The sequence below is a fragment of the Pseudomicrostroma glucosiphilum genome (genome assembly GCF_003144135.1).
Source record: "Pseudomicrostroma glucosiphilum strain MCA 4718 unplaced genomic scaffold BCV69scaffold_12, whole genome shotgun sequence".
Taxonomy (NCBI): domain Eukaryota; kingdom Fungi; phylum Basidiomycota; class Exobasidiomycetes; order Microstromatales; family Microstromataceae; genus Microstroma; species Microstroma glucosiphilum.
The window spans coordinates 577,711-601,099 of record NW_020289924.1 but is presented as its reverse complement, the minus strand read 5'-3'; the positions used below and the strand labels follow the sequence as shown (position 1 = coordinate 601,099).

The window sequence follows — 23,389 nt, the reverse complement described above, 5'->3', positions numbered from 1 at the left end:
TGGTGTGGGCGATGTCAGAGCGGACAAGGTGGGTGGGTATCTATGGTACCGTACACGCAGAAGCACAACCAGGAGCGGAAGCCCAACTCTGCGACGCCCAGCCATGCCATTTTTCTCCCTCGGCTTTCGCGTCCCATTGCCGATCCGGTCTAGTCGCCTCCTACGCACGGTCCACGCAATGTTACTTGTCATGCGGTTCGCTGCTATCCTCCCGTATGAAGTGGGCGATGATGGTAGCATAGCATATCATAGCATACAAGGTAGCTCAAGGAGAGTGAGTACGAGGCCACAAGTGCGGTGAGCTACCTCGACGTATCGCGGCAGAGAATGATCGAATGCAGGGCAGCGAAGCCGGCAAGAGAAAGCACTCTGCCCCCTGACGCCGGCACGGGCTTCCGGATCCGTTCGGTGGATCAGAGGATGGACGAATACATCCACGAAGGCCAAGGGAATCTCGTCCACGACGTCTCCACCCAGAGGCTGCCCACCCACGATGGTACCTCTCACCTTCATTGTACTCTTGCTCTTAGGTCTCGCCCTAGGCACTGATCTCAAGGCCACTGCGCGCTTCTCGGCTTCAACCAGCGACACCTTCGCAGTCCAGCCCATCGAGTACGTCCCCAACAGATACATCATACGGTACAGGGATGACATCGTAGAAGACGAAGGACTGCACGAGGTGAGCAAGCCAACACAAGGCGTATCCTACAAGCACTGAAAGTGGGAGCGCTGACACTTGCAACGCATTGCTTCCCTTTAGAGCGCACTAGATGCCATATGCTCTCACGTGTCTCAGCATCTGGATGCAGACACCCAGGTCACCCATCGCTATCACATTCATGGCGAATTGGCAGGTGCTACCATTCAACTCCATCCCCGCAGGGCCACACAGTACATTCAAGACGCTACACCCATCCTCCGTCAAGCCCCTGAGGTGGCACACGTTTCGAAGGACAAGTATCTCCGTGTCTCAACGGATGGGGTGATCCGGAGGGCAGGAACCGCCTTTCAAAAGACTGCACAGAAGGCTCGAAGCACAGAGGTCAAGACGAAGAGAGATGTCGTCAGCTCCCCTTCCCTTACATCTACCAGCATGACCAACGACCCTCGACATTCGCTCACCGGCATCAGCATTCAGCATAAGCGCGGCAACCTGGGCAAAGGCGTCACCGTCTGTATCATGGATCACCTCGTCGATTACTCTCACCCGCATCTCAACGGCGGTAAGGGTGATGGTGTCCCTTGCTTTGGCGAAGGATGTCCAGTCATTGGCGGCCACGACTTCATCGGCGCAAACTTCGATTCGGTACATCGTCACCCCGGCAAACCCAACTACAAGAATGTGGCAGGCAATGTTGACTGTACGCATGGCACTCGCATAGCAAGCATCATAGCTGGACGGGACCCAGACAAGAAATACATTGGAGTCGCACCAGAGGCCTCCATTCGGACCTACGGCGTCATTCCATGCACTACCTCTCCCTACAACAGCTCAAGCGGCGGCACAACGGCAGCAGACGCGTTTGGCGCCTACAATCTCGCCTACAAGGACGGATGTGATGTACTTTCGGCCTCGGTGAGCTTCTCTGTAGGCTGGCAGGAGGCAACTTCGGAAGTCGTGTGAGTGAGGACAAGGGCTCAGCAGAGGTGGCTGAGTGGTTGGCTGAACAAACAGACTGCTCCGCATAAAGCTCCGCACTATCAAGAAAGGGAGTCACCTCTGTCTTTTCCGTAGGCAACGGAGGCATGTCGGGCCCGTTCCGCGTCGTAAGTCGACGAATGCCGTGGTTGAGTCTGCACCACTCTGACTGTGACTGACCATGATCTTCTACTCTCCACAGGGGACGCCAAGCATCGCAGCAGACGCACTAGCCGTCGGCTCCGTCAACGCCGGGACGGCCCCAACCTTCCCTCTACATATCGACCCTCCTCTCGATGACGGCACATCGGTGCTGAATTTGGCTGCTGGCTGGTCTTGGACGTACAACAGAACAGCTACGGCCATGCCGATTCGGTTCACTGCCGCAAGCCTGAAGGATCCGGAGCTTCTCAACGAGTGCGTATGGCCGAGCCTTATAATGGTGAAGTAGAAGTAGCATAGGCTGCTGACGTTCGCGCCATGATCTCAACAGTGCCTGTGCCCCTCTTGGTGACGAGATACCCAAGGGCGGCGACTACATTCTGGTTCTATTTCAAGCCAATGACTGTCTCTTTGAAGACCAGACGAAGCACTTCAAAGCCAAGGGCGTCAAGTTCGTGATTCGAGTCACGGCGAAAGATGAGTGAGTCAAGGTTGATCCATTGATTCTGTGTGTATATATACCCACTCGCTTACCTGCGCGGACTTGCTTCTCTCAAGACCATTCGGTGCATATCCTGCAGAGGTGACGGCAGACAATATCCGCCACGCCATGTTGTCGCGCGAACAAGGCCTCTCACTGTATCGACACTACCTCAAACACCGCGATGTCAAGGTCACTTTCTCTCCCGAAGGCCCTTTCGCTTTTGGAGAATATTCCATGAACAACACTGGTCTGATGTCCTACTTCTCTGCCTGGGGACCAGGTGAATAGGGCCGGGCGAGGGCACAAGAAGCACTCTTACGCTCATGGCTGCTGACACTTCATCTTGACCTTACTCATCATGTCAGATGGAGAAACGAAGCTCCTCAAGCCTGATTTGGTGGCCGTTGGTAGCGACGGCGTTGCAGCAGCGTCTCTCCCTCTCCGATATGAGATAGCGCAAGGTATGGTGACTTCGCAATCACATTGAGCCCCAAGTCGTTCTGACTCTGACAGTGATCCTCTCATTTTTGTCATACAGGCACCTCCTTCTCTTGCCCTTCGGTGTCTGGAGCAGTGGCGCTCTACAAAGCAGTGCATGGCCGCAACGTTTCGACCGATACAGTCACGCGCGCACTCAAACACACTGCCACTCGCGTGAAGCGCAGCCTGAAGCCTGGTGCTCAAGACGAGACCAACTTCAGGCAGGGCGCTGGGCTCATGAACATCACTGCCGCCATTGATCTCACGACAGAAGTCAGTCCTATCCAGCTCGTTTACGGAGAAAGCGCACAAGCCATCCTTTACAATGAGATTGCTGTGACCAACACAGCCAAGCAGAAGGTACTGTACAACATCAGTCATACACCAGCGCAGTCGGTGTATCTGCTGCAGAAAGGCGCACCGCAGTATAGAAGTGACAATTCTTCGGCCATGATCAGCAAGGTGCCTGATGAGGCTGACGCAGTCGCAAAATTTGAGTTCAATTCAGCTTCTTTCGAATTGGGACCGGGAGAGAACACAAAGTTCAGCGCTCGCCTCATTCCACCTCAGGATGACCCTCGCATTATCATGTACTCTGGAGTCATCCAGATCGCCGCATCGATCAGCACCGGCACTGTCCGCGTGCCATACACCGGTCTTGCAGGCTCGCTGCGTACCATTCCTGCTCTCGTCTCGGGTCCAACGCCCTTCAATACAAGTCTGCCCGCCCTCTTTGACTCTGACACCAACGAGCAGATCCGCAACGACTCGACGCACTGGACTTTGAGCAGCCAAGAAAACGGCAGCTATCCGCAACTATACTTCATGATGCAGACGCCCACGCTGCAGCTCACATGCGATGTCGTTAAAGCAGACATCGTCTACAAGCCGACCATTCCGATCATCGACGACCCCACTTGCTGTGCAGCGAAGTTCAAGGATCTTACCGAGCGCGACGTCGGAGGGAAGACACCTCCAGTCTACACGAGATTCGACGAGGTGCCCACCGTCGGAAGGTTGCAGATCAGGGACAATGTACCCAGGGACTACTTTGGCGACAATCTAGTCCCTACTGGAACCTGGGGCACCTGTTTTGCCGACTCCGAGACTTTCCCCATTGGCACAACGACTCTCGATCCTGCCTCTGAGCCTGTCCGTCTTCCCGAGGGAAAGTATAGAGTTTTGCTGCGCGCCTTGCGTCTCCATGCTGGTGACCCACGCCTGGAGGAGAATTGGGACTCGTACCTCAGTCATGCGTACGAGTTCAGGAAACGCCAGAGGGCTCCTGGTGAAGGAGGTAAGACGCCCTAGCAGCACAAATGATTCAAGAGGCGATGACAGCACAGAATGTACGGGGCCCATTCAGCCTTTTAGCACACCCGAATCCCGATGAAGGCAATGACAAAGACAATGACAGTCTGAACCCGCAATGCTCAGCAACGATGATGAGGATGTTGATTGTGAAAAGACAGTTTCTTTACGATCGAGCAATTCTTCTGCTTACTTTGCCGCTTCCGTGCTTTGTTTCATCCGCACTCTTCTCACCCAGCGTCTCTTCATCTAGCTATGAGGGACCCACTCCCTCCAGCTCTTGACCTCAGCGGGCAGCTTGCCCTCTTCCCACCCACTCAACCCTCCGCTCTGCTTCATCTTGTGCTCGAGTGCCAGACACCACAGCTTGGCACAGGCGGCATTGTTGATCAGCGGCAATCCAAAGTCGACGGCATTCCTGCGCGCGACATAGTCCTGGTCCAGCAGGGTAGACGCACGCTGCTTGGCGAGGTTGATTACAAACTGGATGTCGTACTCGTCGAACACCTCTCGGAGCTTCCTCTTGTCCTTGAGCGGGAAGTAGATGCGCTGTGCTCGTACTCGGGGCAAGTCGTTGAGGAAGGCCTCGACGGCAGGGTCGGAGCAGTACAGCTTGAAGCCCATGTCGTAGAGACGGGTTGCCACTTCGGGAAACTCGGGCTTGGTGACATCACCGCCCATCAGGACACCCTTCTTGGGCTCGGGAACTCGGAAGCCCGTCTGGGAGCACATGGCAGCCCAGTAGGCTTCAGCCATGTCCTTACCGAACGAGGCAATCTCTCCAGTCGAGGCCATTTCTGTAAGAGGAGAGCAGCGAGGAGATGTGATCAGCATATGTACACAATGAGCGAAATCTCGACTTGTATCCATCTCCAATTTCCACGCCACGTCCCGCACCATCCTAGGCTCAGAAGTGTAAAAATAAGGTAGCGGAATATTTTCGGCATCGACAAAACGGACGGGACATAGTCCCATCCGCAAGTCATACAGCCAAATGCCTCCAAGCATCATTGCCGGTGCGGGGACTCGTCTCTCTCTCCAGCACTATTCTCTCGCTCAAAAGCCAAGCGCAAAACTCACCTACACCCAAGAAGGGATCAGCGCCGGCCAACCTAGTCCACGAGAATTGCGAGACCTTGATCGCGACGTAGTCCCTGAGCTCGCTCATCGGGTCCTGTGGCTTTGGCACGTCCTCTCCGACAATGGCAGAAGTAGCAATGTCAATGAAGTTGACACCCAGGACTTTGCTGACAAAGGGGAAGGACCTAGAGGCTCGCAAGTTGCACTCGATGACCTTCAGGACTGCTTCCTTCTCGCCAGAGTCCTTTCGGATGACTTGCATGTTGAAAGGTCCAGAAATCTCAAAGGCCTTGGCGACCTTCTGGGCAATGACCTTCAGCCTGGCCATGTCGTTGGGGTCCAAAGAGAAAGGAGGGAGCACAAGAGTGGCATCGCCAGAGTGCACACCGGCATTCTCGACGTGCTCAGAGACGGCGTGAATGAGCAGTTCACCCTTGTAGGCGACTGCGTCAATGTCGATCTCTTGAGCATTGTCGATGAACTTGGTCAAGACGACGGGGTAGTCAGTGTTGACCTCGGCAGCAGCGGTGAGGTGGTTCTCCAAGGTTGACTCGTCCCAGATGATGTTCATGGCCGCACCGGACAGTACGTATGAGGGTCGGACAAGGACAGGGTAGCCTACCTCGGCAGCAAAGTCCTTGGCCTTCTGGACTGAGGTGGCCTCGGTCCACTCAGGCTGATCGACTCCGATGGAGTCCAAGATCCCACTGAACTTGTGTCGGTCCTCGGCATTGTCGATCATGACTGGATCGGTACCGAGAACGTTGACTCCAGTGTCCTTCAGCCTGAGGGCAATGTTCTGCGGCAGCTGGCCTCCGACACTGACCACCACACCGGTAGCGCCTTCCAGCTCGTAGATGTCCATGACTCGCTCGAACGACAGCTCTTCGAAGTACAGTCGATCGGCCTCGTCGAAGTCGGTCGAGACTGTCTCAGGGTTGTAGTTGATCATGATGGTTCGATGCTTCAGATCCCTGACTTTGCGGGCACAAGTGACTGCACACCAATCGAACTCTACAGAGCTACCAATGCGGTACACTCCGGAACCCAGAACCATTGTACCGTGCTCGTCAAATTCGACGTCGTGCGAAGAGGCATTGTAGGTCGTGAAGAGGTAGTTGGTGTGAGCAGGGTACTCGCCAGCTACGGTATCAATTCGTTTGACGAATGGAGTGATGCCGAGAGCCTTTCGGGCGGTACGGACCTCGACTTCCTTGCAGCCAACGAGACCAGCGATCTGCTTGTCAGAGAATCCTCGCTGCTTGGCAAGCTGCATGAGGTCCTTGTCGACTGCCGAGAGGGAGCCGAGTTCCTTGAGCTGTCGGTGGATTTGAACGATGTTGTCCAGCTTGTAGAGGAAGAACCTGTCAATCTTGGTCAGGTCGTGGAGCTTCTCCACATCATAGCCCTTGACCAACATGGCATGCGCGATTGCGAAGAGTCGCGTGTCAGTGGGTACACTGAGGGCGTTCTCCAGATCCTCGGGGGCGACGTATGCCTCGAAGCCATCATAGTTAGGAGCCACCTGACGAATGGCCTTCTGCAGCGACTCCTCAAAAGTTCTGCCGATGGCCATGACTTCTCCCACAGATTTCATGGAAGAGCCAACCTCACGGTTGACATGCTGGAACTTAGACAAGTCCCACTTGGGAATCTTTGTGACAATGTAGTCTAGTGCTGGCTCGAAACAGGCAGTAGTGGTCTTTGTTACTGCGTTTGGCAGCTCTGGAAGGGTGTGGCCCAGAGCGAGCTTGGCCGCGGTGTAGGCCAAGGGGTATCCGGTTGCCTTGGACGCCAAAGCCGATGACCTGGAAAGTCGGGGGTTGACCTCGATGACTCGGTAGTCCCTGGAGTTGGGGTCCAGGGCGTACTGAATGTTGCACTCTCCGACGATGCCCAGGTGACGGATGACCTTGAGAGCAGCCGATCGCAGCATGTGGTAGTTGTCGTCGGACAGAGTCTGGGAAGGAGCCACGACGATGGAGTCACCGGTGTGGATACCGAGGGGGTCAAAGTTCTCCATGTTACAGCAAATGAGGGCGTTGTCCTCCTGGTCTCGGAGCACTTCGTACTCGCTTTCCTTCCAGCCCTTGAGACTCTTCTCTACCAAGATCTGAGGGCTGAGGGAAAGAGACCTGGCGCTCAGGTCTCGCAGCTCGTCTTCGTTCTCGGCAAAGCCGGATCCAAGACCGCCCAAGGCGTAAGCTGCTCGAACGATGACTGGGTAGCCAATTGCTTGGGCAGCCTTGAGAGCTGCTGGGACCGAGGAAACTGCCTCTGACTTGGCCACAGGGATGTTGATCTGGTCGAGGGCTTGGACGAAGAGCTCCCTGTCCTCGCACATTCGCAGGACGTCGACTTGGGAACCAAGGACCTTGACACCCAGTCGCTCAAAGACTCCCATCTCATCGAGCTTGACTCCGACGTTGAGAGCGGACTGACCTCCGAAAGTGAGGAGAACTCCATCTGGTCGCTCCTTTTCCAAGACGTAGGCGACATAGTCTGGGGAGATGGGTAGAAAGTAGATCTGAGAGGCCAGATGATGACTGGTCTGGATCGTGGCGATGTTTGGGTTGATCAAGATCGTCTCGATGCCCGACTCCCTGAGAGCCTTGATGGCTTGGGATCCAGAGTAGTCGAATTCACCAGCCTGGCCAATGCTGAGACCTCCGGATCCGACGAGGAGGACCTTTTTGACCTGAGCTCGCTCGACCTTGGGTAGGAACTTGCTCCACTCCTTCATACCTTCAGCGACAGCATCGACGCTCTCCTGTACGGCTGCAGCGCGGACCTGAGTGGGCTTGGGGAGTCCTTGCTGGAGTGTCTGGTGTACACCCCACTTGCTAGTTGCGTGAAAGGCACGGGTGGTGGAGGCCTTGAAGGGTCGCAAAGGTGGGATGGAGGGTATTGTGGCGCAGTTGGCGATGGAAGGGGCTATCCTGAGAGAGTGTCGAGCTGATGAAGCTAGAGAGGCTCGGAGGAGGGACGAGGTGTGGGCGTGGGACGCCATGGGTGGATACATGCTGGCGAAGCTTTGCGCTCGATGCAGCGGGAAGGTCAAGCTGGCAGTGGGAGGCAGTGTTGGTGGGCGGGGGATGTGTGTTGGAGGGGGGGAGGGAGGTTGGCTGCGGTAGTTCAAGAAGGTGGTGAGCCTCAGAGGGGTGTGCGGCGAGGGTAGATGGGTAGGTGGGTAGCTTGGTAGGCAGGCGTGACTGGCAGGAAGAAGGGGCAGTGATAGGAAGCGCCCAATGATAACGGCGAGTTGCCCCGCTGCCAAATTCTTCTTCCGAGTCACGCCCGCACACGCACGCACGCACTCGGGCCAACGAGGTTTGTGCGCGCGCCAAAAAACGCGGATCGGAACCATCGAGGCCCCATCGGCGAATTTGGTAGCAAGGACAGGCCGCACGGCACGGCAAAGACGCCGACGGCACAGACAGCATTCATTCGTGAATGGCACCCTTATCGGCTGGATCCGCCCGAGCCTACTTCAGACCACCACCGACCTGGCACGCAAACAAAGTGGTAGACGGTAGACAACAGCGGTATAATTGGAGACAATGTAGCGAATATGGCGCTGAACGCAGGCATTTGCGACTATACATGCCCTGCTCAGGGGTGATATAGTCCCCGCATCGCTTACGTGGAGTGGCTCCTACATGGACTCTCTCTTCACTTGGGGGGAGGTCCATACTTGCTTCCACCATCCGTGAACAAAGTCTCACCGGTAAGATTTGTGTCCTTGAGAAGCCCAAGGTAGGTCTGAGCCACCTCCTCTGGCTGACCCACCTTGTGGGTGAGGGACCCCTCTCCGGCAGCCTTGAGGAAGCCCTTGCGCGTATCCTCTGGCATGCCGCTCCACAGCTCCGTCTCCACAGGACCTGGAGAGACGACGTTGACTCTGATCGAGTGCTTGGAAAGGTCGTAGGCGAGCTGTCGACCGAGAGAGATCAGTCCTCCTGCGTAGCCTGCAACAACGGCCCAGTCTGGTCGTGGGTGAACAGAGATGGACCCAGTGGTAAGGATGATGGCGCCTCCCTTGTTCAGACGAGGTTGAGCAAACTTGCTCGCCAGGACCGCAGAGGTGAACCTCACCTCTCCTGCCTCGATGATCTGTTGGTAGGTGAGCTTCTCGAGGGGCACTAGAGCTAGCGAGTCTCCAGCGGTGTGGATGAAATAGTCGAGAGGACCAGAGAGACCGGCAAACAGGTCCTCGAGGGATTTCTGAGGTGGATCAAAGGTAAAGTGTGGTCAGTCAAAGGCCCAGCTGTTTGTCCAGCCTGTCACACTCCTCGGCGATGTCTACTGACCTCCATCTCCGGTCCTTTGAGGTTGCATACCTTGCCCTGCACTCGAGACTTGTCTGCATTGTACTGCATCTCTGGATCGCTTAGCCTCTTGACGGCATCGTCGACTCTAGACTGCGAGGAAGAAGAGACGATCACATGAGCTCCCTCTTCGATGAGGGCAGAAGCTACTGCAAAGCCGATGCCCGAGGTGCCGCCGATGATCAATGCGACCTTGTTGGTGAGAAGAGACGTGTACTTGGGTGTAGGCGCCATGATGTGGTATATCGATGCGAATCCAAAGGTCTGTGGAGGTTGGAAAAGTGAGATCAAATCAACAGCACTTCATATAGTATTCGATCTTGCCGTGAGGGTCCACCTTGAGGTAATATCCAAGATTCCGGCGTCTGCCCTCCACACATCCTTGCCGCTTTTGCCGAAGCGGACATAAGCGCCGATCGGGCCAGGTAATATTTTGATCCACAGAGCATACACATCGTACTCCTCCCATGGGCGTAAGCTTGTGTCATCGTTGAGGGGGGTCAGAAGGCCATCTCCTACCATCAATCACATACTACAGATAAGCTCGATGACGAGGTCCGCACGATGTAGCAGTCAAGACGGAGCGAGGGGGCGTTTGCGCCTGGGAACCCAAGCAAAGGGTGTCAGGAGCAAAGGGTGGCCTACAAGCTTTTGCTGATCGCTTCGAGGTCGTGGAGGACGATTTCTCACCATTCACTCCAGGCAGATAGACTTACCGTCGAGCAGCATGAGTGAGCTCCGTGACACAGGTGCTGACAGACGTGCGTGGCGAGGTAAGCGGTACCACCCAGATCTCGGCCGTAAGCTGACGCGTTCTTTACGCTGCATCTCATGCTGATTCTAAGAATCTCACTTCCTAGTAGAAGGTAGTGGCTCATGGCGTGCAACCTCTTGTGGCAATATCACGGTCAAGACGATAGAGGGAAAGGGACGCGGTGCCTTCTGGGAGCCTGAGAAGGGCGAAACCTGCAAAGCTGGTAAGGGCATAACGTCACCTCAATTGGGAGTCGGGACGAGACAGCTTACCCCGCTCTCTTTGGTCACACAGGGACTCTCCTCTTCGCTTCTGAGCCACTATTACAAGTTGTTGGTATCCCACATTTGGCCACACACTGCTCGCACTGCATTCTCCCCATCAGCGGTAAGCTCTTTGTATGCAAAGGCTGCAAAGTACTGAAGTATTGCTCCGCAAGGTGCCAGAGCGTTGATGCACGTTGGCATCGTGACATCGAGTGTCAAGCGCTTCGTCGGTGGACAAAGCTGGGCTCAGACATCAGAGGCAAAGGAAAGGAATGGTTCGAGACACAATGGGTAGGACCGCTCGAAGGAGATACTGCTCCCGCTCCTGAGTCCGGGCAGTCCAACGCGGGCGAGATTGTGACTGACCATGCGGCCCCCACGAGGTTGGTACGAGCAGTCGGTAGGGCCTTGTTCGCCCAGAAGAAAGGCGTCAGCGTCGAGAAAGAGGTGAGTACAGCGATGCAGCGGTCCTGTACCAGCGTGTTCACAAAGTGATCCCACTGTGATCTCGCTTCTTCGGTCATTATAGGGCATCTTGTTCGACGACCTGCACGGAGGTTAGTCCCTCTGAGTGGGGATGAGTCCTTGCTTCCTCTATACTGACACCTCTTATCGTGTACTTGCCTCACTAGAACCACCCACCGTACAGGCAACTCTCATGTCCATGGACTTACAAAAGAAGTGGTCCGCAACACTGACGCAGCTGCGGCAGTACCTGTGTGTGGCTGAGGGTCTCGGTGTCAAGCATGCAGTTGCAGGCGACAACAGATTCATGGTCATGATGGAGAGAGAGTATGGCTTGAGCGAGCCTGATAGCCTGAGTGTCACGCTGAGCAAAGTGAGCACGAACGTGTCCTCGAAAACCTGACTCCATTCTACTGAAGCAACCATGCCCATCCCTCTCAATTGTACAGGTCAAACAGAATTGCTTCAGCAATGAAGCACAGGGCATCTCGCTATATGGACTCCTCTCCCTGGTCAACAGCTCCTGTGTTCCCAATTGCACAGTCATAGAAGACCCTGTCGATGGGCGGAAAGTCATCTTTGCCAGAAGGGACATCGTGCGGGGAGAGGAGGTGGGTGACGTCGTTGCCGGGAGGCCACCTTACTCACCAAACTGACATCTTCGTGTTGGATCTCTGCTGCCAACTTCGCCCAGCTCACCTTCTCCTACTCGCACCTCTCCTCACCGCGCTGGATCCGTCAACTGCACTGCTTCATCGAGTACGGCTACACATGCTCCTGTTCAGTCTGCGTCGCAACAGAGCAAACTCTGGAGATACTCAAGAAGATCAACGAGGTGTACGATGTCGAAAAGATTGCGGAAAGTACGGAAGACATGTATGCCAAGGAGCTCCAAGTCTCAAGATCTCTGTTCGTCGATGCAAGGGACGTCTTGTGGTGTGCCCAGCCGGATTGCGAGGGACGAAGACCACTGCCGGGTAGGTCCTTCAGTCCACTACAGATGCGAGTGACCTATACTGACCAGCGTGTCTGGCCTCCACAGAACCCACTCAAGCTGGCGACGCCCCACCGGTCCTGACCTTTTGCAACACCTGCTTCCACCTCTCCGTTGTGCCCAACGACCTGACCAAGTACATCATGTGCGCCCCCTCCCTGCTGAAAGAATACCAGAGCCAACCCTCCTCCGCCGGACGAACATGGGAAGAAGCCTACCCGACTTTCAACTTCTTTGCTTCCCTCGCACACCCCTGCGTAGAAGGCATCGCCGGCCTCCTCAAGCAGGGGAGGGACCTCCTCGTGCGTCTAGGCGAGGACGACTCGCGGGACGAGGACGTCTACCCGCTCCTCGCAATCATCGAAGGGATCATCCGTATTGCTCTCCTCGAACTGCAGGGTCTGCAGGAAGGGTGCGTCTACCCGTCAGGGAGTATCGAGAGACTAATGGCTCTTGGCCGAGTGTGCGAGTATCTTGAAGAGCACCGCGCGATCAGTCTTGCGTTGGGCGTCGAGACGTACGTGGATGCCGCCAAGTCGCTCCGCTTCAGAAGACCATTCCCGCCTTTTCCTGTCAGTAAAGGAGGTAGGGAGGCGCTATACGTCTCCCTGGTCAAGGAGCTGAAGAGCGAGCTGGAAGTAGTGCAGAGCAGCGAGGGCCTGCGTCTCCTTGCAGTGGACGCCATTGAGTGGAAAGACGGGATGACACTGGACAGTGCGATTGTGTACCTGGAAGAGCGAGTAGGGGTGCTGGAGCCTGAAGGCTGGAAGAGCGAAGGGATCGTGCCCTTTGTCACTGGCGGATGACACACTAGACGATCCCTCACAGGCTCCGGTCCAAAAATGTGCAGAGCCGATACATGGTATTATATCTATACACGTCCACAGCAATGTGACCGTAGCCACGACAGCAATAGCTAGTCCTTCTTTCTTCCCATCAGAGTCCTGTACCCCCGTCCGACCCTGTTCCTCTCCCCATCTTGCGCCGCCCGCACGTATCGAAGTAAGCCGAACATGAGTCCGACCAGTACAAGCAGGCTGAGGATCCAGTGATGGCTGGCGAATCGGACCATCACATCAGTTCCCCTATCGAAGCGCGAGCGGGTGGAGCGCCTCGCCCTGCTTTGCTCTCCGCGGGAGATCGAGGTGAGGAAGGGCAGCAGACCAAGGTCGTCCACGAAGGTGGAGAGAGACTTGGGCAGGGACTTTGTGCTGTCGAGTGCAGCTCCCTGAACAGTCTTGTTACTGGATGCTCCCTCTCCGAGCCAGGTAGACACCTCTCTGCTCTGGCCAAAGTAGGTGGTCCTGCTCGTGAAGCCTGCGGGCGGGTGAGAACCGGCAGGTGGCGGGTCGAGAGCGCTGATGTCGACCAATTTGCTGGGGCTGAGAGTGGGAAGCTCCCAGTAGCTCATCTCTGCCGTATCGACTAGCAGGAGAGCAGGCAGACGATCCTGCAAGGGTGTGCTGAGCTTGTAGTACTTCTTCAGAGCAGAGCGATGCCGATCAGCGTCGATCCAGGCCCAAAGCAGACCGCCTGAAGAGGTATACCTTGGTGCGTCGGAATCGAGCCTCGACTGGCTCTTGTTGAAAATCATCCCACTCTCTCTCCAGGCGATAGCCATCCGCTTCAAAGCTGCCAGCTCACCCCTCCGCCACACTTCACCGCTCCCAGTAGCGTACGTCTGTCCATCGTGCTGTTCACCGCTGACCAGCGCTAGTGCAACTGGTGCCGAGTGAACATTGTTCATCACGTCTACCCAGGCGTCCCCGCCCACTTGCGACACGGTTGGGTATCGTGTCCAATCCAGCCACTGGGAGAGGTGAGTCCGCTGTGAAGTGGCATTGAAGCTGGCAGGAACGAGGTACGAGCTCACGGGCGAATTGGCGCTGTGGTCCTTGAAGGCCAGCAAAGCAGAGCGATAGCGGCCACCCGAAGTCCGACTGCCCTTCCACGACGACAAATTCGACTTGAATAGATCTATCAGCTCTCGAGATGTAGAGCGATAGACTCTGTATGGACTCGTGAAGAGCGTGCGAGAAGCCAATGTGACGAGGCGTCGCTCCTCTTCCAGAGCAGCTGGCATCCCTGTGTCCAGTGGTCCCTCGCGCTCAACGACCCACAGGAATCGAACCTCTTGCGTCCTGGCAATATCATCTCGCCACTGCCTGCCATCTTTGATCTCGACTAGATCCACGACCTCCTCCTGCGCCGCCTTTTCGCACCAACCCAGCATACCTTCGAAAGTCCTGCTTCCGCGATACTCGCTGACAAGCTCATTGACTGGACTGTACAATCGCAGCGTTGGGTAGCTCTTGACATGGAAGGCTCTGCAGACGTCATGGTTGGCTTCACAGTCCACCTCGAGGATGTTGAGCTTATTTTTGAGGGGCTCGGCAAGCTTCTCGAACGCTTGAGCCATTGCGCGACAATGCGGGCACCACGGTGCAAAGAATTTGACAAAGGTGCCACCTTTGGCAGGGGTGAGCTTGCGGTTTCCAGGCAAGTCGGTAGGGGGAGCAGCCATGGGTGCTGCGGCATTGGACAGATGAGCGCCTCCATTTCCTTTGGCTGCGTCCGTCGCTCCTGTTCCGAGGTGACCTTCGTTGGCATTCGCGGCTGTGATGCGCTTGGGATCGGGAGGCCTAGGGATCCGCAGAGGCCCGCCCCCCTTTCTTTGCGGGGGGAGAGGTTGGGTATCTTCCGCAGATACTCCTAGCCAATCACGCAGCTCGTCAATCGTGGTCAAGCCGGGCGAGCTGCCAAATTTGAGAAGCTTGCCGTACGGATTGGGCAGACTGAGATCGATGGGAGGTGGTGGAGGCGGGGAGGGTTTTGCAGGCGGAGGCGGCGGTGGAGGCGGCAGAGGCGGCGGCGCAGGTACTGCTTGCTGCTGTTGCTCAGGAGCTGCGGCTTGTTGTGGCGGAGGAGCAGAAGGTTGGGGTTGCAGAATGTCCCGCGCCGTCGTCGCTGCCAGTAGCTGTGCAGAGTCAGTGCCTGGCTGTGGGGCGATGGGGTAAGGTTGCGATACCACGGGCTGCGGAGGTGGAATGGGCGCCACTACTGCTGCTGGCCCTTGGAGCACATTCTGACCACCAGCTGCGCCCGTACTGCCTTTGCTCTGCCGGTAGTCTTTGACCTCTTCGTCGATCCAGGCGGCGAGCTCGGTATACTCTCTGTTGCCTTGGTACTCGCTCTGAGCCATCTTGCCATCCTTGTAAAGACTGAGCCGGGGGAAGTGAGGGACCCCTTCCTGTACGCAGAGGTCTCCCTGAGCATGACAATTGACCTGCGCTAGACGAAAGGGAGCTGCGGGATCGTCGCTGGCGAGAGTTGCCTTGTTCTTGACCAGCTCTGCCCAGAGGGGCAGGAATGCCTTGCAGGGCGTGCAGTAGGGCGAGTAGAACTCGATGAGCCACGAACCCTGTGATATCGACGAGGACCAATTGGACGATGTGAGCTGGACAAGGTCAGGCAGCGTCCCATCTGACAATTGCGTTGGAGCGCAGAGCGAGGTGGGGGGGCTGCTCAAGAAGAAGAAGAGGACCAAGGCCGTGGCTGTGGGCAGCAGCGAGGGCATCATCGTGCCGGCACGCGCCCTGTGCGACGCTCGCAGTCACAGCTGGACGTCGATGTGAGTCAGAGTGAGGCTCACTGCCGCGTCGGTGTTGCTGCGGACCAGGTACGGTGCGATGATGATACGAGGGACGTAGATGGAGGCTGGTTATCTGCGCTACACATTGGCATCACTCGACGGTACCAATCGCGGCAGGCAGCTCGGCCGGGGACATTGAGACTCCGCTCGCCTCCTCCCCGCACTTCCGCAACTTTGGTCCTTCCGTCAAGGCGAGGCGGTAAGCAGCAGCAGCACATCACCATCACCACCACGCCACCTTCAACGGTACACACCCGCAGCACGCTAGCTCAGATACAGCTACGTAGAGCACACAAGATCATAGATGACCTGAACATCCTTCGCTTGAGCCGCTACCAGCCATGGCTCCATCACCGGCACCCAGGCGCAAGCAGCGGCCCAGCGCTTCCGCCACCGCCTCCTCCTCCTCGAGTGGAGCCACTCCCACGCTCCTGTCCTTCTTCCAGCAAAAGGCAGGTGCATCGCCTGCATCGCCATCTTCCCCAAGAGCTGAGAGACAGTCGCCCACGAAGCCTTCGCCAAGGTCGGACGCTTCTCTAGCATCGGCAGCAGCATCTGCTCCAGCTAATGAGGCTGAGCAGCTGCAGTGGGCCATGAGGGAGAGCTTGAGAGAAGAGGAGGAGAGGAAGAGTAGAGGAGAAGCAGAGGTGGCAAGAGCACTGGCAGAAGCACACAGTCGTGGTGAAGGTAGTAGCAAGGATCACATGCCGCCTCCTCCTTCCCCTGCTGCTGCTGCTGCTGCTAGGTCTGCCTCCCCACGCTTACCACCACTCAAGAAGGTCAAGCTGGAAGAGCGCGAGGATGGCTTTGGTCCTATCGCTCCAGCAGAGGCTCTTACCACTATTGCAAGTACAGAGTCTGCTGCTACTGTCAACGTCAAGAGGGAGAGGAGGTCCGTCTCACCAGCCCTACCTCCTCCTCCTCCCTCTGCGGTAGCGGGCAAGGCTCGCGCCACTCTCCCGTCACCAGCTGCCGCTTCATCTTCGTCGTCCTCACGCGACGCCTTTTCACTACTCATGTCCAATACCAACGTACCCGGTGCACCGCTCGCAGGCCCTTCCGCCACATCCTTGTCGACGCAATTGATAGGACCTCGTACCTCGACGGACCTAGACCCTTTGCTGACTCCCTCGACGCTCCTCAAGCTCTGGTCTCACTGCGATGCCATCGAAGGTCGCAATCGAGCGCTCAAGGGCACCCGCAAGCCCCGAGGAGTGCCCTTTTACAAGGTACTCCACGGCATGCCTCTCTCCGTCGATGCCTTTCGCTTCGGCGCCATCCCTGGCTGCGTAGGCTATTTCCTCTCCCACGCCCATTCCGATCACTACGTTGGTCTCTCGCACAATTGGTCTGCCGGACCAGTCTACTGCACAGAGACGACTGCAAACCTCCTCGCTACTTCGTTACGAGTGCCACGGGCCTTTTTGCATCCACTGCCATTGCAAGAGGAGGTGGAGATCCCGCACAGTGGAGGTATCAAAGTGACATTGCTTCCAGCGAATCACTGTCCCGGTTCGTGTGTCTTCCTCTTCCGGGGACCACGAACTGCATACATCCTTCAGCCAGCTCCTGCCTCGTATGGCATCCCTGCCCCTCTATCACTTCCCTTTCTCGACATGACCGGCAGAGAAAAGGAGTGGATCTACTTGCACTGTGGCGACTTTCGTGCTTCGCCCTATCTCCTAGAGCACCCGCGCATCAAGGGAAAACACATCGATATCATCTACCTCGACACTACGTACCTCAATCCGCGCTACTGCTTTCCAGCACAGGAAGAAGTGGTGAGAGAGTGTGGGCAGTGCGCGTATGGTATGCTTGCCAGCGACGAGGAGCGCGCTCGAGCAGATGAGCAACGCCGCAAGTGGGAGAGCGAAGGCATCGTCGTCGAGCGGGCAGACAGCAAAACGTGGCGGGTGAACAAGCGCGAGCGCGAAGCCGAGGAGAAGCGTATACAGCTTGAGGGGGAGAGAAAAGGAATGCGGCGGTGGATGGGGATACAGGACACGGCCAAGAGAGAGGAGGGCGAGGAGGATGACAAAACCACCGGGATAGGACGAGTCATTGTCAAGCCGCCGTTAGGGACATTGGCAAAGGGTCTGTTCCGCTATGATGAAGAGCCTGACAGTGACGAGGATGTCAAAGTGTCAGTCGATGAGGACGAAGAAGCGGCATGGATGGCTGCACATCAAGTAAAGGCAGAAGAACCCGAAGCCGACGTTCGCAATCCGTCAGAGAGCCTTGCTGACCTCACCGCAGAGCAAGACGAGGAAGAAGAAGATGCCGACGATTTCGGCCTTGGCGAGCTGGCGGAGGAAGATCTAGCTTTGGACGACGGCGAGTTGGCCGAGCTGCAAGGTCCTCTCGAGGACGAGCCAAGCCAACTGGATCAAGGTGACGATGCAGACTTTGGCGATCCAGATGATGGTGACGGTGTCGATGAATCCAAGGCAGACATCCAGTCTTCCATCGACACGCGCCGCTCAACTGCTACGCAATCGACCCTCCCCTTTACTTTCTCCTTCAATGGCTCTCCCTCTTCTCGCCTGCTAGTCCTCGTCGGCACCTACTCCATCGGCAAGGAGAAAGTAGCCCTCTCTTGTGCCCTCCGTCTAGGCACGCGCATCTTCTGCTGCGATCAACGCAAGTATCGTATCTTCCAACAACTCGTCGATGAACCCCTCTTACAGTCCCTCCTCACCAAAGACCCCTTCAAGGCACAAGTGCACGTGACGAATCTTTTTGCTCTTAACTTTGAGAGTCTCACAGGCCACTTGAAGGCTCTGCACAAGCAGGCAGAGGAGAGGACTGCAGCAGGTGAAAAGGGACTGGAGCCATTCGGTCGCATCGTCGCTTTCAGACCAACAGGCTGGGCCTACAAGCCCCGCCCTGGCGAGTCGACGGAGCCTAGTCTCGCCCGCCTCCTCTCGGCCAACCTCACCTCGCAACCCTACTCGCACAGGACCTTCCAGCCAACTCGCGACTCGACTCGTCAAGTACAGATCCTCCCTATTCCTTACTCGGAGCACTCCTCCTTCCTAGAGCTCAGTGCATTCATGATTGGGCTGGACAGTTGGGGCAGATGTGTCCCTACTGTGAATGTGGGCAATGGGAAGAGTAGGGCAAAGATGGAGGCATGGATTCGAAAGTGGAAAGAGGAAGGGGTGAGGAGACGTCGCAAGGGGAAGAAGGTCGAATTGAGCGAATTGGCTAGACAGATGGAGTACTTCTGATTCGGGCTCCTAGAGGAGAGTGGGAGCCCGCATTGTGTATTTTGTACATGAAAGCAGTGGGTATGCGACATCTATTGTATTAAATTTGCTGCGTCAAGACTGCACTGCGTGTGGTGTGATGTTGTGCAACTTAAGCAGGTACCCTCCACACTCTCACCGTCCCATCATCGCCAGTACTGCAGATGAGATCATCCCACCTCTGGTCCTGCTTTGCTCCCGCTCTTGCTCCACTCTCACCCATCTCCTCATCCTCATCATCATCGACTTCCTGGAATCTGCTCTCTTCACCTTCTTGAGGAGCATCTGGGAAATCCTCTGCTTCAAGGCCGGATGCTCGTCCACTCAAGTCGGGCGGACCAAAGGAAAGGGCGTTTAGGTCTGAGACGCCGTGTGCGTCTTGGACGGTGGAGTGTAGATTGACGATGGGTGTGGCGGAAGAGGGGGAAGACGGCGGTAGCTGGGAGACGATATGGTGGATCAAAGATGTCAGCATTCTTTTCCGTCAGCTTGCTGTTCTCGTGCAGGTCCCGCCTACTCACCACTTCAAAAACGCATATCCTGCCATCACCTCCCCCCGCTGCGATCCTGCCTAGTGTCCCCTCTCTTCCCCTCGCCCAGTCGACCGAGTAGACTGTCCGAGTCCACCATCCCTTGACGATGTTTGTGCAGATCCACTTTTCTCCCTTTCTGCCAGGCATCTTCCCATCCACCTTGAGTCCTCTCCGCTCTGCCTCTTCCTCATCCAGCCGAGTCCAGATACGCAGCGTCTCATCATCGCTGGCCGACACGAGGTACTTTCCGCAGGGCGAGAACTTGAGAGACCATACGGTAGAAGTGTGGCCTGTGAGTGTGGCATAGCAGAACCAGTCCTCCCCTGGGTCATCGAGGTACAGCTTGATCGTATCGTCGTAGGAGCCGCTGGCGAGGACATCCTCTGCAGTAGACCATGCGACGCACTTGACGTCCTGTGAGTGCTCCATGAGTACGCTCAGACACTCAAAGTCTCCATCAGGCTGTACCTCCCATATCCACACGGACTTGTCTCTGGAGCAGCTCGCCAAGAGCGACCCGGTACGCGAAAATGCGACGGACTTGCACTCGGACTCGTGGCCCTCGAGTGTACCGATGCAGTCCCAGACCAGCGACGAGGATGCGCCCTGTGAAGGGTTGCCAGCCACGTCTACCGTCGATGGCTCATTGGAAAAGGACTCGAGCGGCTGCCAGATGCCTACAGTCGAATCAAACGAGGCAGTGGCCAGTGTGCGGCCAGAGGGTGACCAGGCCACCTGCCGTACGGTGCGCTTGTGGCCAGTGGGGATCGTCTCCCGCAGAGTAAAGTCGATCTGACCGGAGCCGCTGCTGGTCGACGCTGCCGCAGAGGACGAAGAAGCAGCGTAAGAGAAGAGCCGCACGTCCTTGTCAGTGGAGCAAGTCGCGAGGAGTGCCTGCCGTGGATTCCATGCAGCAGACCATGCTCGATCCGAGTGTGAGGGCAGATCAGCGACGAGGTGCAGCTGCGGGACGCTGCTCAGCTGAGTATTGGCATCAGCTGGCTTCGAGGGAGTGGAAGTGGAGGCCTGTGAGGGTTCTGACTGCGGTAGCGATGCATCTTCGGCCATGGTAGTCGACGAGTGCCGATGGAGGTGATGGCGGTATCGCGGGAAGAGGGAGTGAGGGAGTGATTCTTCTTACGGGCGGAGTCTGTCGTGGCGGTGTGGAGCCAAGCTGCATCGACTCTGTCTATTTCTCGGAGCCGCACGTGTGAGACGCTTGCTTCCGATTCCGAGAAGCAGCAGTCACTCCTTCCTCTGCTCCTTCCTCTGCCTCGCTACCAACGTCGAGCATCGCCTACCAAGTGCTTCCTCCACCACATCCCTTCCTCCCCACCATTACCGATGAAGGTAGCATCGACAGCAGGAGCCAGCGGCAGTGGATCCACCGCCGCACCCACCACGTCCTCGTCTGTATCGCGCGAGGCTCGCGTCGCTTCGCATTCGCACATCAAGGGACTCGGACTCGCAGATGATGGTACAGCCATCCAGTCTGCCCATGGCTTCGTGGGACAAAAGTCTGCCAGAGAGGTGAGAAGGGCGGGAAATGATGGACGAATGAACGTCTACGAGCCTGAGCTGACAAGATCCTCGGACTGATGCGTATCCTCCCTGCTCTCGCCAGGCGTGCGGTCTGGTCCTAGACTTGATTCGCATCAAGAAGTTCGCCGGCCGAGCTCTTCTCCTCGCAGGAGGTCCAGGCACAGGAAAGACGGCCCTCGCCCTGGGTATTTCCCACGAGCTGGGCCAGAAGGTCCCCTTTTGCCCCATGGTGGGCAGCGAAGTCTACTCTTCCGAGGTCAAGAAGACCGAGGTGCTCATGGAGAATTTTAGGAGAGCCATTGGTCTGCGGGTGCGGGAGACAAAGGAGGTGTACGAAGGAGAGATTACAGAGCTCACACCAACGGAGACGGAGAATCCCCTGAGTGGGTATGGAAAGACGATCAGCCACGTCGTCATCGCCCTCAAGACGGTAAAGGGGACCAAGCAGCTGCGATTAGACCCTTCCATCTACGAGAGCATCATGAAGGAGCGCGTGAGCGTTGGAGACGTCATCTACATCGAGGCCAACACAGGCGCGGTGAAGCGAGTGGGCCGTTCCGACGCCTATGCCACCGAATTTGACCTCGAGGCAGAGGAGTACGTGCCGCTGCCCAAGGGAGAGGTGCACAAGAGGAAAGAAGTAGTGCAGGACGTCACCTTGCACGACTTGGACATGGCCAATGCCAAGCCCCAAGGTGGACAGGACATCATGAGCGTCGTTGGTCAGTTGGTCAAGGGTCGTCGTACAGAGATCACCGACAAGCTGAGGGGAGAGATCAACAAGGTCGTCAACAAGTACATTGAGCAAGGCATCGCCGAACTCGTGCCTGGAGTTCTCTTCATCGACGAGGTGCACATGCTCGACATGGAGTGCTTCACCTACCTCAATCGCGCACTCGAGTCCACCATCTCACCACACGTCATCCTGGCCACCAACAGAGGCCAATCGACGATCAGGGGAACAGAATACGACGGACCGGCATCGTCGAGCGGCATCGTCTCTCCGCACGGTATTCCGCTGGATCTTCTGGACAGGTGCATGATCGTCAGGACATTGCCGTACCAAAGGGATGAGATTAGAGAGGTGCTCAGGCTGAGGGCAAAGACGGAGGGACTGTTGGTGAAGGAGGATGCACTGGAGAGATTGACGGAGCAGGGCGTCAAGACTTCGCTGAGGTGAGTGAAGGAATCAGGCTAACGGCTCTGCTCGATAAAGCTGAAAGTTGACACCGTCTCTTTTTCGCCCGTCCCTGTGATAGATATGCACTCCAACTCCTCACCCCCGCTTCCATTCTGGCAAAGCTCAGCGGGAGGGACGAGATTGCCGTAGAGGATGTAGAGGAGGTGTCCACCGGTCTCTTCATGGACGCTAGACAGTCTGCCCTGCTGCTCAAGTAGAGAAGAGGAGGCGGAGAGGAGCGCAAGGGAGAAGGGGCAGCGCGGTAGATTGGGAGAGCAGGGCTAGAGTGGAGTCACGACAAATGCCAAAATTGCAAATTGCACGTACATTGATCAGAGACATGTTGACGATTCGGACATGCAGTGTGACTTGTTCAGGATGGAGGCTACAGTACATTGAAATTTCCCCGTTCGAGCACGTTTACCCTCTGACCGCGAGATGCCCACCTCTGCTTGGTGGTCTTCATGTCACATCGGGCAGAGCTCCTACCTGAGGCAATTGCCCTGCATCCATCCCCAGCTGGGCAGCTAGGCTTCGCTCCGCTCCTCCCTCATCTTTCCCCTCCCCATTGACATGCGATACAGGCACAGGTAGGTGTGCAAAAGCAGAAGCAGAAGCAGGAGGAGGAGCGGCCCAAAGCAGCTCCATGAATCCACTCGCGCTCTTCCTCGCCGCCTCCAGCCCCTCTTTGTCCAGAGCGATGATCCGCTCACCTCCTGCGCCTGCCTGGGCAGCAGCGCGTGACAGGCGTGTGGATGGCCTTAGGGAGCGGGAGCCATTCCCAATGCCACCGCCCAAAAAGAGGGTAGGGTCGTCCTGGTGCTGCTGCTGCTGCTGTTGATGGGCATACTGCCTCATGACCTCTTCGAAATCCTCGATCCGCACCATTAGACGGACATACGGTGCGTAGTCTATCCAGAACTTGTCTGCCGCCAAGGGCAGCTTGCCCTCGAGGAGGACCAGTGAGAAGGGACGCGTCGAAGGATGGGGTGGAGGGAGGGGGAGACCGGGTACCAGCAACGGTTGAAGCATAGAGCGGAGGTGCTCGGCTTGCGTGTGCACGTCTTCCGCGTAGAAGTGATCCTGCTCATACGTCAGACACTGGGAGGTACGAGCACTCCCGTCGTCGCTGAAAGCGCTTCTGATGCATGCTAGAGCTCCTTCTTGCACGGCCTGCTGCAGAAGATCCTCCCTGCTCTCCAGAGGCAGCGCGACCGGGCTTGCCTTCTGGTTCACCTGCGCCCTGAGCACTCTCAGCGAAGGCGGCACGA

The 23,389-nt window shown here is 56.8% G+C and overlaps 7 protein-coding genes across 7 annotated transcripts; 4 read left to right on the top strand and 3 right to left on the bottom strand.

Annotated features, from left to right (window-relative positions):
* Nucleotides 1–174: 174 nt before the first annotated feature.
* BCV69DRAFT_314074 (subtilisin-like protein) lies at nucleotides 175–4,185 on the top strand. Its single transcript, XM_025495086.1, has 8 exons — nucleotides 175–679; nucleotides 761–1,620; nucleotides 1,692–1,767; nucleotides 1,842–2,056; nucleotides 2,133–2,282; nucleotides 2,360–2,565; nucleotides 2,651–2,746; nucleotides 2,824–4,185. Exons 1-8 carry the CDS (start codon nucleotides 494–496, stop codon nucleotides 4,074–4,076), a joined length of 3,042 nt encoding a protein of 1,013 aa, XP_025346502.1. The 5' UTR covers nucleotides 175–493; the 3' UTR covers nucleotides 4,077–4,185.
* BCV69DRAFT_294889 (carbamoyl-phosphate synthase) lies at nucleotides 4,047–9,816 on the bottom strand. The gene is made up of 4 exons (XM_025493889.1): nucleotides 9,467–9,816; nucleotides 8,882–9,380; nucleotides 5,157–8,090; nucleotides 4,047–4,873 (listed from the first exon to the last, which is right to left on the bottom strand). Exons 1-4 carry the CDS (start codon nucleotides 9,716–9,718, stop codon nucleotides 4,326–4,328), a joined length of 4,233 nt encoding a protein of 1,410 aa, XP_025346501.1. The 5' UTR covers nucleotides 9,719–9,816; the 3' UTR covers nucleotides 4,047–4,325.
* A 395-nt stretch (nucleotides 9,817–10,211) lies between these two features.
* BCV69DRAFT_300658 (hypothetical protein) lies at nucleotides 10,212–12,769 on the top strand (the record flags this gene model as incomplete). Its single annotated transcript, XM_025494482.1, has 8 exons — nucleotides 10,212–10,245; nucleotides 10,330–10,461; nucleotides 10,533–10,951; nucleotides 11,034–11,061; nucleotides 11,137–11,342; nucleotides 11,419–11,580; nucleotides 11,664–11,946; nucleotides 12,012–12,769. The coding sequence occupies 8 exons, from the start codon at nucleotides 10,212–10,214 to the stop codon at nucleotides 12,767–12,769; spliced, it is 2,022 nt and encodes a 673-aa protein (XP_025346500.1).
* Nucleotides 12,770–15,057: 2,288 nt separating this feature from the next.
* On the bottom strand, nucleotides 15,058–15,435 carry BCV69DRAFT_241661 (thioredoxin domain-containing protein; the record flags this gene model as incomplete). The annotated part of the gene is made up of 1 exon (XM_025490018.1): nucleotides 15,058–15,435. A coding segment is annotated over one exon (378 nt), but the record flags the coding sequence as incomplete, so codon positions are not given.
* Nucleotides 15,436–15,830: 395 nt separating this feature from the next.
* BCV69DRAFT_284478 (hypothetical protein) lies at nucleotides 15,831–18,940 on the top strand. The gene has a single exon (XM_025493056.1). The coding sequence runs from the start codon at nucleotides 15,957–15,959 to the stop codon at nucleotides 18,843–18,845; it is 2,889 nt and encodes a 962-aa protein (XP_025346498.1). The 5' UTR covers nucleotides 15,831–15,956; the 3' UTR covers nucleotides 18,846–18,940.
* BCV69DRAFT_284477 (WD40 repeat-like protein) lies at nucleotides 18,791–20,508 on the bottom strand. Its single transcript, XM_025493055.1, has 2 exons — nucleotides 19,385–20,508; nucleotides 18,791–19,302 (listed from the first exon to the last, which is right to left on the bottom strand). Exons 1-2 carry the CDS (start codon nucleotides 20,462–20,464, stop codon nucleotides 18,976–18,978), a joined length of 1,407 nt encoding a protein of 468 aa, XP_025346497.1. The 5' UTR covers nucleotides 20,465–20,508; the 3' UTR covers nucleotides 18,791–18,975.
* A 159-nt stretch (nucleotides 20,509–20,667) lies between these two features.
* BCV69DRAFT_314067 (RuvB-like helicase 1) lies at nucleotides 20,668–22,534 on the top strand. Its single transcript, XM_025495085.1, has 3 exons — nucleotides 20,668–20,926; nucleotides 21,021–22,114; nucleotides 22,198–22,534. Exons 1-3 carry the CDS (start codon nucleotides 20,741–20,743, stop codon nucleotides 22,334–22,336), a joined length of 1,419 nt encoding a protein of 472 aa, XP_025346496.1. The 5' UTR covers nucleotides 20,668–20,740; the 3' UTR covers nucleotides 22,337–22,534.
* The last annotated feature ends 855 nt before the right edge of the window (nucleotides 22,535–23,389 follow it).